Here is a 14,137-nt window from a genome sequence, read left to right as displayed (position 1 = left end):
TATGTAGGTAGATAACACAAATTTGTTATCATGTCCATAAAGTAGATCCATCATTGTTGGACAGAAAATCTGGAATGCCTTCTCCAAAGTCTGACTGTCCCTCCCAAGTTTATCCTTGATCTTCCAGAGGTACATGAAGACACCTACATGTTATATATATATAGTGAAGAATGTCCTCTTCTGAGCCTAATTGTCCCCTCCAACATCTTGCATGCCCTGTTTAATTGTCATTTCCCAAGTCTAGAATGCCCAGTCATATGTCCGATTGTCATCTCCAAAGGCTAGAATTCCATTGCTAAGTCAGATCTTACTGGGGTTAAGATCACTAACCACATTTGACTTGCAAAGATGCCCAAGGCTGGGGTGTCCACTCTGCTGTTGCCTTCAAACTCTATGTCATCCTCTCTTAAGTCTGATTGTCCCTTTCACAAGTAAAAGATGTCCTCTAGGAGTCTGATTTTCCTCTCTCAAGTCTCTTAAGTCTGATAGTCCCCTCCTAGTTCTAGGATATTCTATCCTATGTATTGACTGTCCCCTTCCAGGTCCAGGAAACTTAAGTGCTGGTGAAACTTAAGTTTCTGAACATTTTTTATCATTTTCAATTCCTAAATTTTTCACTACATAATACCTTACATCATGTTTGTTCAGAACTGAAGGTAACATTTGAATTTCATATTGTGTTTAATATGATGTAAAGATGGGAACCATTATCATGCCTTTTTTGTGTGTGCATATTGAATTAATAATCAAGTCCCCAGTTTATTTTTAATACATGGGAGTGACAAGAAATTCAATAGATACTACAAGAGCCATTGAAGAACCAACATTAATAAGAGTCTGAGGGATACATGAAACCAGTCATGGTTTCTGAGTATGATCATTAAAGACGGACACCATCAATTTATTCCCACTGCACAGAAACCACACAACAACAAAGATCCAATGTTATTTTTATTTACAATGATGTTTACAACCTAGTAAATACCAGAATTGTAATGTCATTTCAAGTTCATATATAATTAATAACTTGCAACAGTAGACACTGTAAACTTCATGAAGTACTATTGCTGTTGTGGAGAATCACATGTCTGTACAGTGTTGTATTTGAAGCCAATGCAATTTTACTACGAAAGAAATTTCTGCTGTTGTGTTGACATTGATGACAATGACATTACAATAAACATTAACTTGTACATATTTCCCTCCAGTGTCAAGTAATTCCAGTAAGCTCTTCATCGTTTACCCCGCTTACTGCCTGGGGGAGGGGGCTTATTGAGCTGAAAAGGAGTTTCTGCATTTGGTGCAGCCACACCAAAGGCAGGTGTGGTCCCAAAAGTCAACCCAGGAGTCTGCTGTGTGGTACTAAGGTTAAATCCAGTGGACCCTCCCAGTGGCTGAGGGGTTGTCCCAAAACCTACAATAAATCAAGTATAGAAACATCAGTTGATTCACTTTATGGCCACACAGCTTTGATAATGATATACATGTACATAAAATAATATCTAATTTGAGAACTCTGTGAGATAATACGAAAAGTTCAATTTTAAGGTTAAATACTGGTACTCTAGGCAATGATACGAATATACACTCCACATAAAATATCTAGGTTATAAAATCTGAGTAATGATATACAATGTCAAGGTTGTGTGATATACAATGTCAAGGTTGTGTGATATACAATGTCAAGGTTGTGTGATATACAATGTCAAGGTTGTGTGATATACGATGTCAAGGTTGTGTGATATACGATGTCAAGGTTGTGTGATATACAATGTCAAGGTTGTGTATTCTGAGTAATGATATACAATGTCAAGGTTGTGTATTCTGAGTAATGATATACATGCAATGCCTAGGTCATGAATTCTGAGTAATGATATACAATGCCAAGGTTGTGTATTTTGAGCAATGATAAAGAAAATATTAAGGCACATATATTTGGAGTAATTATAAAACAAATATAAACACATGGATTCAAAACAGACAAAACTGTATAAAGTGACACATGTGATGTATATTTATTATACAAATTACATCTCTATCAGGTCTGACCATTTCTCCAAAGTGCAAGTTTTATTTATCAGGAAATGTAAATATTCACATTGGGTTCTGTCTGACCTCTCCCTTCATAATCCTTCAGTTATATATAATATAGATAACAATTTAACCTCTGCAGTAAACACCACTGGTAATGCTTTATTGCTTTTAGGCTGGTCAGGTGGCACAGTGGTAACGCATTTACATTTCACCTAAGCACCAAGGGTTTGATTTCCAGAACAGATATGAGAAGGTATTGGGGTCAACTGTCTGTGGATTATCCCTGGGTACCCTGGTTTCCTCACACAGTAAGACCCCTTGGTGTTTCTTTCTGGGTCAATAAGAGGGAATATTATATGTGGGAAAAACTTTTTTCCCAATAGTTCAACTGTATTTCTCTTTTAAAGTAGGCTTTACTATGGGTGGTGTTTACAGGTGCTGGTGTTGACAATGAATTAATACTACATTAACAAATCAGAAAATGTTCATAGGGTCCTATACAAACAAGGATCTATTTACTGTAATATTGTTCACAAGCTTTTCAGGAAACTAATCTGTTTGACAGGTTTTGAAGAAAGGAAATCAATTCACATAAACCTATACACACAGCATCCAAGTACTAACCACCTAAACATGAAGAGAAATTAAAAAGTTTGAAACACTTTGAACACTGGTAATTTATGGTTCTCAATCTTTACTGAACTAGAAAATATCTCTTAAGATATGAATTCTCCTGCTCTGACGCAATACATGTAGTAGTACTGGATGACACAATTTTATAAGTTGTAATGGTGGCCTTGACTTTGAAACTCTGGAACACAAACTCTAAATCCATAGTTGGCATTTGGTCAAGTTAGGTAAAAATTTCTAAAGAAATAGAAAGTTCCTAAAGTGATGGCACTGATTAAGGAAGCGACAAGATAGAACAGATACGGATAAAGAATCCCAGTGACAAAGGTACAAGACAGAACAGATACGGGTAAAGAATCCCAGTGACAAAGGTACGAGTGACAAGAATGAAAATTATCATAAAATCAAGAAGAGATAGCTGTGTTACTCAGAGACTTACATTGCAATTTGAAATGTAAATAAAGACACAAAAGTTTCATGCTTTGATTAGCCAACATAAGATGGTAAAACAAACAAACAAAAACAAATCAAGAAATAGCTTCAGGCCAAAGACGTTGTCAAAGCAACAAATGCAAGAAAAAGGTATGAAAGTTTTGGGAAGAGGTAAAAGGTGACAAGGGTTCAAGGGCCAAGGGTCAAAAGATGATGGAAGGGATGCAGGCGATGAAAGGTGATAGAAAGTGAGGCTGCTTACCACCACTAACCTAGAGGTCTGACGGTGGCAGTGCCCCCTAAGCCTGTCGGATTGGTACTGCCAAAAATGGAGCCACCAAACAGCGAGCCACCACTACCAGAGGTAGCTACAGTTGTCGTGGCAGCGGTCCCAAAGCCTAATAAAAACATTGAGGAACCATGAGAAAGTCATGATGTTAGAGATTGAAAGCCCATAGCAAGATACTTACAGTAAACAAGAAAATAACAGCAGGATTTGTCTAAGTCGTCTCTAAACACAGGTGGTCACTTTCAAGGTTTGATTTCCTATCGTACTTCAAGATAATTCTGTTAGATATTTTACAGAAATTAATTTTTTCTATATAAGTCAGAAACCTTACTACATTTGTAGGATCGCACAACCCACTGAAAACAATGTGCATGCATGTTTTATACAATCGGGACACATCATCCCTTACGCGCATCAATGAATCACAAAGTGAGACGGTTACTGTTGATCTATTAATATACTGATTAATGACTGGGGAGATTACAGTTATTTGATATATAATTGATAAACATGGAGTTGATGTATCTATTCAGTATTAAAATATGTTGTGCGATCCCACGACTTAAAACGGTTAAGAGGTCAGAAATTACATAAACATTGAAAATTATGTTTCAAATACTGAAAACATCAAAACTTTTGTTATAAACACTGGAAAAGTCATAAAATTTGTAATAAAACCAGAAAACGTCAGAAAGATTGTTACAAACACTGGAAAAGTAAGAAAGTTAGTTACAAACACGAAATAGGTAAGAAATTTTGCGAAAAAAAACCACTGAAAAGGTAAGAAATTCTGTTACAAACACTGAATAGGAAAGAAATCGTGTTACAAACATGATGTAGGTGGAAATTTTGTAATAAACACAAAAGACCTATGTTACAATCTGTACGTCAGTGACTTTGTAAGTGACAAAACATAACTACTATGTAAATCCTTGTTATAGTCAGTATGGAGTAATACCTCAGTTACAGACTGATAAGGGTTCATACCTTTTGAGCCTAGAAGTCCAAATGATGATGACGTAGTTGTACCAAATCCAAAACCTGCAAAATTTAAATACCGATGTTTATATCATTTTGATGCTTAAAATTTTCGGGAGGAGTACTAAAACATAGATCTCTTGGAGCATCTTCACAATGATAATTTTTCAGTACATATATATAAAAAGAAAAATCCACACAAAATTTTTAGATACACATGTATGAAGCACAAACAGGGAAACACTGGCGAAAATGTAAAGATTGGGATGTGATTCTACCAGTCTGACACTCAGAACAATGTTAGTAATGGGATCTGTTAATGTTTATCACACATCTGTCAAGGGCACTTAACATTTTCAAAAGTATTTACTTTAAATACAATAAAAGCCATGATTAATAATATATACCTGGTGCAGAGCTGGCCTGGGTTCCTGTGTTTGTCCCAAATCCAAACCCTACAAAGTTCAAGGATTAATTAGGCACTTTGAAATAAGTCCTCCCCATGACATTTTAAAACTTAAAAAAAAAAAGAAAAAAAAGAGACTATATATTGTGTTGTGATATGGCTTTGATAACAAACCAATTTTTTCTTTGTGTTTGTAGTAAAAATGATTTTGCATATTTCACTAAAAATACCCAACTTCTGCAGATAGTAAACGACATTATAACAGGACCAGAATGATTTAATGAGTATAGCATGTTAGGAATGACAAATCCCAGATAACACATTTCTTTTAAAAATTCTCTTCATAAGTATCTTGTATCACATTAATCACCTAAATCAGTGCTTCAGTGAAATCAATGACAATATACATCTCATAGCTTTTTACATCCACCATTAAGGCCTTCGAGAAAATAACTTGGTGTTACAATTTATACCAATCAATCAAAGTAACTTTCAACATTTTTAAGCCTCAATGAAGTTTAACAAATTAGAATGTTAGCTTCATTAAACAGAATTTGTGGGTGACCTACTTTTAATCACTTCGGTGGTCAGAAGCTATCTGGTTGTTTCTAAGTTATAATTACATGTATATATCATATAAGACAGTCAACATAAGTCAATAAACAATTTTCTTGCATTTATTTTCCTTGACCAATATCAACAATGAAATCTAGGAAGTACACAATAAGTTGGTTATATCGCACCTGTAGCAGTAGTTGTCGATGGGTTATTAAACAATCCTCCTGCTCCTGTTAGTCCAGCCACAGGTGGCCCAGCTACTGAAACATTCAGACATCTAAATTCCTCACTGTGAAAACTCACAAAAGTCAACATTTGTTTGTCATTAATATCATGTAAAATAGTAGAAGTGATCTTTTTTTGAAAGCAGTTTGGAAATAAAGACAAACTGTAACTGATGTGTACCTTTCCGAGGTAAACACAAATTTACAATAGATTAAATTTTCAAAAGAAAACCAAACTTAGTCACTTAAACAGAATTAAAAATTAAAACATGAATCTACACAAACTATTACCACTCTGTCACTAGACACCTGTCAGTCAAAAGCTGAACATCTTTTCTTACCTGGACCACTTCAATCTACGCATCTGCTGTTGACCTTGAAAAAAGCTGTCCTATATCTATGACCTTGATATTGATATACACTGACCTGTAGGCTGATGTGACCTTGATATTGGTATAAATCTACCTGTAGGCTGTTGTGAATGGTAATAGTATAGACCTATCAATTGGTGGTTGTGACCTTGGCATTAGTAAAGACATTCCTGAAGGTCCTGTAAGCAGTTTTGATCTTGACATTGGTATAAATCCATCTAAAGGCTACTGTGACCTTGACATCAGTATAAATCTACCTGCAGGCTGTTGTGACCTAGATAAGGCCGATGCCATGGCAATTGCAGCAGCGTTAGACATATCTGCAAAAGGACTCGGACCCATCTGTGTGGTAGGATGGCGATGGGCTTGTGAAGTTGCCTTTTTCTCACGATCGAAGATATTTTTACTGTCATGAAGATAAATCTTTCTGTAGTTGAGGTAGTGATCTTTTTGTGTCTGTATAAACACAAAAATTCAACATTTACTGGACACCCAATATTTCTAGAAGAACACATCCATGTTAACACAGTAACAAAACTTGTGTTAAAATATGACATCAATGTTTACATATCAAGATATTTAACTGTTTACGCATGGAGACAGTCAATGTTACTATAATGAGATACTAAAACACCAACACAGGGTTGCTATGAACACCAATCAACAACAATATACTGCTCTACTGGAAACTCAACAACAATATACAGTTCTACTGGAAACTCAACAACAATATACAGTTCTACTGGAAACTCACAAAAATATACAGTTCTACTGGAAACTCAACAACAATATACAGTTCTACTGGAAACTCACAAAAATATACAGTTCTACTGGAAACTCACAAAAATATACAGTTCTACTGGAAACTCACAAAAATATACAGTTCTACTGGAAACTCACAAAAATATACAGTTCTACTGGAAACTCACAAAAATATACAGTTCTACTGGAAACTCAACAACAATATACAGTTCTACTGGAAACTCACAAAAATATACAGTTCTACTGGAAACTCACAAAAATATACAGTTCTACTGGAAACTCACAAAAATATACAGTTCTACTGGAAACTCAACAACAATATACAGTTCTACTGGAAACTCACAAAAATATACAGTTCTACTGGAAACTCACAAAAATATACAGTTCTACTGGAAACTCACAAAAATATACAGCTCTACTGGGAAGTCTTACCTTGACTGCCTCGTGTACATGGTGTAGCTGTGCTGCTAAAGCAATGAATGCTTCATGTAACTTCCTCATCAAAACAATCAACTCTGTAATCATACAATAATGGTTATCTGTTATATATAATGGTTTTCTGTCTGAATCTCATGTAACTTCCTCATCAAAACAATCAACTCTGTAATCATACAATAATGGTTATCTGTCTGATATATAATGGTTTTCTGTCTGAATCTCTGAATCTCTGAAGCTCGTTTCTTCATGTGTTTCAATGACCAAAGTGTTGGATTCATCAAATTTAGTAAAAGTTTTTTTTTCATATCTTTTCTACAGTAACACAAATAATGTTCATGTTTTATAAACAAAAAGCCAGAAATAATGTTGATTTTTCCTGAAACTTGCAGTACATTGTATCTAGTATGATTCAATACCCAAGAACTCTGTCAGCTATCAAAATCTCTCAACATTTTGGTTTGATTTTTATATCTTATATCTGAGTAAAGGATTAACATTAACAAAAATATAGGAAAAGTAGTAAACGAGGTTAAGATTTTATTGATATGATATACCTACCCTCTGGTGAGAGTTTACTAGGCTGATGAAGGGAGGCTAAGTGGCCCTCCAAAGTCTCTATCTGTTGTCTATACTGTAACATTTGGTGTTCAAAGTCCTCTACAAGGTGTTGGAAATATCTAACAAAGGAAAAGACATTATTGTCACAGTGTTGGCTTTATATAACTATATTATAATTGTGTTCCTTGTGTGATTTTCAAAGTTGTAAACTGTCAAGAGGATCACAGAATATAACATAAGACTACTCACTCTGTTGGAGCAGTGTTCTCATACTGCAGACCAGGCGGGATGTCCTTTGTACGCTGAGCCATCTCAGCATGTTTAAGTTCCTATGTAACGCAAGGATTGACAGAATTTTTCATATCCTCATATTCTGCATGAACTTGTAGCATTTCACAAAATATAAAGTGAGACCTTTATTGACATTTTGTAAGGATTTTTCAGAGCTGTTTATAGCTTGCCTGTCTGAAGTTCCATTACACTTACTGCCTCATTCTTCACATCTAAACAAATATCTGTATTTCTGCTGCTATTGCTAAAATCAAATGATTTAAGGAGTTTGATTATGACAATTACTTTGCTTTAAACTGAACTAGATGTTATTCTAAGGTTGATGATACATATTAAACCATTAATCAGCAGTATACCTGAGTCATCTCCCTTTTCAGTTTCTCAACAGCACAGGTATTGCGCTGGACACCATTTGAAACAACAGAGAGGAGCTGCTTTAGAGCCATCACATCTTCCTGGACTTTATACATTGGCTTGGATGACATCCTCACTAAGTCATCCTGGACATTTTTCTCTTCCTTAACATACTTCCTGTCAACAAACATGACCAATTCAACTACTTCCTGTCAAGAAACAAGTAGTTCCAACTTAACTTTTAAATGTCCACCTGGACTATTTCTAACAACAAACATCTCAGCTGCCTCATGTCAACAAACAATATCATCAACGATCTATCTCTAAAAAATCAAACACACAACATAATCATAAGTTATCCAAAGTTCAATAAAAAGATTCCACCATATTTCCAGTCACATTTGATCAGACTGAAAGATTCAGCTTCAAAAATGTTAATTTTTGCATCATCTTCTATAATTTTTTTTCATGTTAAAAGGACCGATCATGAAAAATGCGAAACTAGAGGGATCTTGGTGACCACCATCTTTTTTTATGTATTTATTTGTTCCTTAGAAGTTCGATTTTTTTCCTTTCTTTCCTATTTTTGCTCTTTATGAAATAAAATTTGGGAAATAGATGGAATAATCTTACACTGCCAATTTTTTTTAATCAGTCCCAAAAACAAATAGATATAACTAGGGCCCAAGGGGAACCTAGATACAAAACCTGATAAAAGATCCATCTTTTAAATCTAAAGAAACAGTGATAACAATAATTCATTGTCAAAAACAAAGATGGCCACTTATCAACCATCTTGTTTTTGCACATTTAAGAACAAAGGCAAATCTTCATCTGAAATTTGAGAATGATTCATTTAATACTTCTCTAAAAAAAAGGAATAACAAATTATGACTGTCAAAAATGGCCACCTTTCAACCACATTTTTTTCACCCTGATCAGTCCCAAAATGGATTTGTACAACAAAGACCATGGCAAACCTATATATGAAATTTGAGAAAAATTCCACAAGTCATACTTACTCAAATTCCCCTACTGTTTCCACGATGGGCTGTGGAATATAGGTCTTCTTCAGAGCTTTGCCATCCCTTAACATGAAGCAAGATGTCAATTATTTTTTAAAAAATTCTGACAAACTGTTTGCAAAGCATCATTACTGATTAACCATAAAAAGAAATAACAAGGTTCCATGTATCTGAGGTATGACACAAGCTGGTAAAACATAACGAAGTCACCACATTTCACTTCCAATGAGCAGTGATCCCAAACAAATACAGACAATCATTTTCACAATGATTGTGTTATAAAGCCAAAATACTGATTACACAATCACAAGATACACCCTGCAAACTGAAATTAGGCTACACAGGTTAAACAAGAGACCTAATGGGCCTGCAGCAATCACCTGGTATATATATACCGCCAAATATTATGCCTCTAGACCTATTAGTTCACGAGGTTTTAACAAATTTGACCCCTGTGACCTTGAATATTGGCCAAGGTCATTTCTTTTCGCAGGCTTTCTCAGGAACATACCAGCTTAATATCAAAACATTTGGTCCACTGTTTTTTGAGATAATTTATCACAAACAGAGAATATGTATAATGTAAGTGTGTGATAACAGGAGTTAAGAAATGTGAAACTTACCCAGGTTTACCATCCGTGGCTGCTTCACCTGTAACAGTAAACCAGTGACCAATCGTTGTTTACTGACATACTGATAATTAATCAAGTAATTTTTAAAAAATTATAATGTGATTTTTATTATGATGTAGAAATATAACTTTTTGGAAACATAATTCATTCCCAATTATTTAAGGAGCCTCCAAAAATTAATTCTTCCACTAAATTTCTTTTGTTTACCTAAAGTGATATACTCATAAAGGATCATTCTAACACACTTGATATCCTTTTTAATTTACAGTGCTCTATCCATCCAAAATAAGCCAATGTATAGCACTTCCCACAGTTAAAATGTTTATATCTATCTTATTTCAACCAAGCATAAAATTTCAAACACTACAGATCTACTATATGTATGTAACAAGAGGCCAAATGGGCCTGCAGCACTCACCTTGTATATACATATCAGCCAAATATCATTCCTCTAAGCCTATTAAGTTCAGGAGATGTTTAAAGGTTTTAACAAATTTGACCCCTGTGACCTTGATTATAAATCAAGGTAATTTCTTTTCACAAACTTCAATGCTTCATCCTAGGAACGTACTAGCCAAATATCATTCTTCTAGGCCTATGAGTTCACGAGAAGAAGTTGTTTAAAAATTTTAACAAGTTTTATCCCTGTGTCCTTGAATATAAGTTAAAGTCATTTCTTTTCACGAACTTTGTCAGGCTTCATTCTAGAACCAGCTAAAATATCAAAAATTTTGGTCCACTGATTATTAAGAAGAAGTTGTTTAAAGGAAAAAGCTGACAATGGGTGGCAGACGGATGACGGATGCTGCAACACAGCATAGTTTCACTCAGGCCTTTGGGCCAGGTGAGCTAAAAACATATGGTTTCATTGCTAGTATTATGCATCAATAGGCAGACATGGAAAAAATTCTATTCTTCTGGTGAAATTTGGTTAAGAATCGTCACAAAGTCGGATCAATATGGTCCTGAATTCTACTTCAGTTAGAATTTCCTCCCACAACAGCATACCCTAAGAGTGTATTAGATTTCATCTACCAAGTAATAAGATATTAATATTAATTACAAGGACTACCTGTAGCAGCCTGTGATGTTTTAGGATCAACACCACCAAGACCTGTTGTTTGTGGTTTTGTTGCGATGTTGCTGAAGACGCTTGTCCCTGTACCTCCCAGAACTGTCGCACCTCCCCCTAGGCCTGTTGTCTTACTGCCTAAACCTCCACCTCCTAGGGAACCAAACCCAGAAGTGGCACTTCCTGCGGTCCCTAAAGAGGAATAGACATGCAATATTTTTTTTCAACTTGAAGATTTTAGTAAACAGTATGAAGCTGAACAAGGAAATAAAATCCTTGAAGCTGGAAAAGTATTCTTGATTTCTCAGGTAGTAGATAACGCCAGATTTTGGATGACGACGGTAAAAGACTTATTCTAACAAAGCTAGAGTTATCTAACTTATCTTTTTTCAACATGTACAGAAAGCTGGTTTCTTTGAGGCAGACCTAATCTCCTAACATTTCTCCACTACTGAATATAGAAACATTAACTTTTTAAAATTATTGAAACCACATAATTGTTTATCTAAGCATTCTTACTTGGATCCTAAACTCTGTGTGACTTCCAAATATGGTGATAGAAGTTAGGACAAACCTGTAGCAGTGGGCTTGACACCAAAATTAAAGCCAGTCTGTAGGCTACTTGTAGGAGCTGCTGTGGAGGTAGTGCTAGGTTTGGCTCCTAGTCCTGGTAATGTGAGACCTGATAAAACAGGCAAAGCATACAGAAGTCAGATCAAAAATACAGGCTGTTATAGCTAACCAAAAACACTCAGGTCACATATGGTACAATGATGTTTATCATAAAGAAACATGTACGTTACAGTTTGTCACAAAGTAGGTACATATCCCACTACATCTGACCAAAAATTGAAACAAAATTGACAAGACTGCATCAATGTAACAAATATAGAATATAATGCAACTGTGTGACTTCACATTGGAGAAATATTTTATACAAATAAATTGAGACACATATACTCACCTGTTGACCCAGCTGTAGTGGTAGTCCCCAAACTGAAGCCAGTTGTAGCTTGTGTTTTAGCTACAGAAGTTGACCCAAAGAGACTGCCAGATCCCACTGTCCCAGGAGTCCCCCCTTGTCCACCAGAAGTTGCACACCCTAGCAACCCCCCTGGGGTGCCTAAGAGAGAAGGGGCTGATGTGGTTGCTGCAGCTGGTGTAGCTGCACCACCAAAAGTCAAGCCACCTCCAGCAGTGGTTTTTGCTGTGCTAGTTGCTAAAGTTTGTGACAAGAGACTAGCAGGCTTGGTTGATGCAGGTGTACCAAACCCAGTCAAAGGAGAAGCAGCTGCTCCAGCCAAACCCCCTAGAGATGGGGTAGACGATCCTCCGAAGTTGAAGCCAGATGCAGGTGAGGCTGTTCCCCCAGAGGGTGTGGCAGCTGTAACTCCTGGAGCATCTGTTTGTAAAGAAGAAACAAGGTTAAATCTTAAGTCACATAAAGGACATAAACAACTCTTATCAGAGTCATATACATGTAAGTCAAATACAGTCATGATATACACAAGTAATTAACCTGATTAAGTTTAAATGGATGAATGTTTTAGCAACAATTTCTCATTGATACATAAACTGCCCCAATGTGATATCATAAAGAATCTTCAGAAAATTGTCACAAAATTCCAAGCACCAGGATACATAGGTATATCATCTTTATCGTTTAGGGAAATTACCAAACTGCTTTGTAGAAGCAAATTCTGGGTTGATTTTACTGACCCATGTCAGAAGTAGACGAGGAGTAGTACACATGTACTGACTGTATATAATATATAGCTCTAAAACATATATATATATTTATGGACGATAAAGTATATTAATTTGCTATATTTGTATAACATTGTAATGAGTTGTTTTTGTTGAAGGTTTAGATAGATGTATATAGTATATATTGTTCTATCCAGACAATAGAAGTAGCGTATAATCATAGTAATGCTAAATGTACGGTACCTAAAGAGAGAGACCAATCTATTTTTAGATTGGGGGAATCCCTACCGTCGATAGATCCAAGATGGTGGATATCAAGTTCATTTACATGTATGGAACATTTAGAACTTATTATGACATATTTCAAATATTTTACTTACTTGTCGAAGGAGTACCAAATCCTTTGAAGTTGAATCTACAACAAAAATGTTACACTGACGGTATCAATCCAACCTGTGCATTGTCAGTAAATGTAATCACCAATCTCCTAAATTTACCGATTCGGTTTTTACACTATCGACATATATCAAGTAAGTCTGACTGAACAACGAAACTTTATCTAAGTATTTTACCTTTAACCAAGATATTGAATAATTACAAGTGAAGTTCACATTGTTTTTTTGTTTTTTTTTTGTGGTGGAAACTTACCCGCCTCCAGTGTTCATGGCTTTTTCCAGAAATCACGTGGGCCTCGATCGGCGATTGTAACGGGAAAACCTGACAGTGTTGCGCGGTCCGGAATCGATGATTATAATGCATGTTTAGTGTTTAGAGAATCTCACGCGAATGACAATGTCACAAAACATAGAAGAAAAAACCCTGCAATATAAAAGTGTGGCCTTAGTCAATAGTTAATTGAATTACAGAAAATTACTATTTATTGCTATAATATTCAGTGTAGTTACCTTCAACGACGTGGTCGTGTCGAGTATACAATATATAAACGTCTACCGTAGGGACTCCGCAGGATGCGCCTCGTGATCGTTCCGTGGCCGTATGCGCCGAGTGACTGCGAACTGATAGTTTTATTGAAAAGCTCACTCACTCTCGCATTTTCTATTTTCGTATATTTTGACTCCGTTTTTACTATTAGGGATGACAATATCATAGACTCAACGACATCAGGCTCATTTCTGGTATCTTAACGTGCCATTGTCTAAATATCAAACCATTTACCAAATCTCCTGATACATTCTTATCATATTTCTTTACGAAAATAATAAAACATGTAAGATGTAACGTTCTTAAAATGAAAATTGTGACACTTACAACCTGACAAAGGGAGATTATTGATAAATGAACATCTGGGACCTATGCTACGTCGGTTTTTATGTTGCAGTGAGAATATGATCGTTTGTATAAATATGTAATAATCT

The 14,137-nt window shown here is 35.5% G+C and overlaps 1 protein-coding gene across 6 annotated transcripts; it reads right to left on the bottom strand.

The window, feature by feature from the left end:
• Nucleotides 1-938: 938 nt before the first annotated feature.
• Nucleotides 939-13,450, bottom strand: LOC132558271 (nucleoporin p58/p45-like). 6 transcript variants are annotated; one of them, XM_060222813.1, is made up of 17 exons: nt 13,410-13,450; nt 13,142-13,176; nt 12,019-12,456; nt 11,629-11,736; nt 11,055-11,246; nt 9,974-10,001; nt 9,348-9,413; nt 8,328-8,502; nt 7,930-8,009; nt 7,681-7,799; nt 7,117-7,199; nt 6,180-6,378; nt 5,513-5,587; nt 4,771-4,818; nt 4,373-4,426; nt 3,369-3,494; nt 939-1,414 (listed from the first exon to the last, which is right to left on the bottom strand). In XM_060222813.1, exons 1-17 carry the CDS (start codon nt 13,424-13,426, stop codon nt 1,233-1,235), a joined length of 2,025 nt encoding a protein of 674 aa, XP_060078796.1. In that variant the 5' UTR covers nt 13,427-13,450; the 3' UTR covers nt 939-1,232. The 6 variants fall into 6 exon arrangements, with proteins under 6 accessions (XP_060078796.1, XP_060078797.1, XP_060078798.1 ...); XM_060222814.1 differs by having other exon boundaries at nt 5,513-5,584; XM_060222816.1 differs by having other exon boundaries at nt 1,326-1,414; nt 3,359-3,494.
• Between the last annotated feature and the right edge of the window lie 687 nt (nt 13,451-14,137).

Source organism: Ylistrum balloti, unplaced genomic scaffold (genome assembly GCF_031769215.1).
Source record: "Ylistrum balloti isolate Yb309-2 unplaced genomic scaffold, AGI_CSIRO_Ybal_v1 Utg370778, whole genome shotgun sequence".
Lineage (NCBI taxonomy): Eukaryota > Metazoa > Mollusca > Bivalvia > Pectinida > Pectinidae > Ylistrum > Ylistrum balloti.
This window is presented reverse-complemented; position numbering and strand designations above follow the sequence as displayed.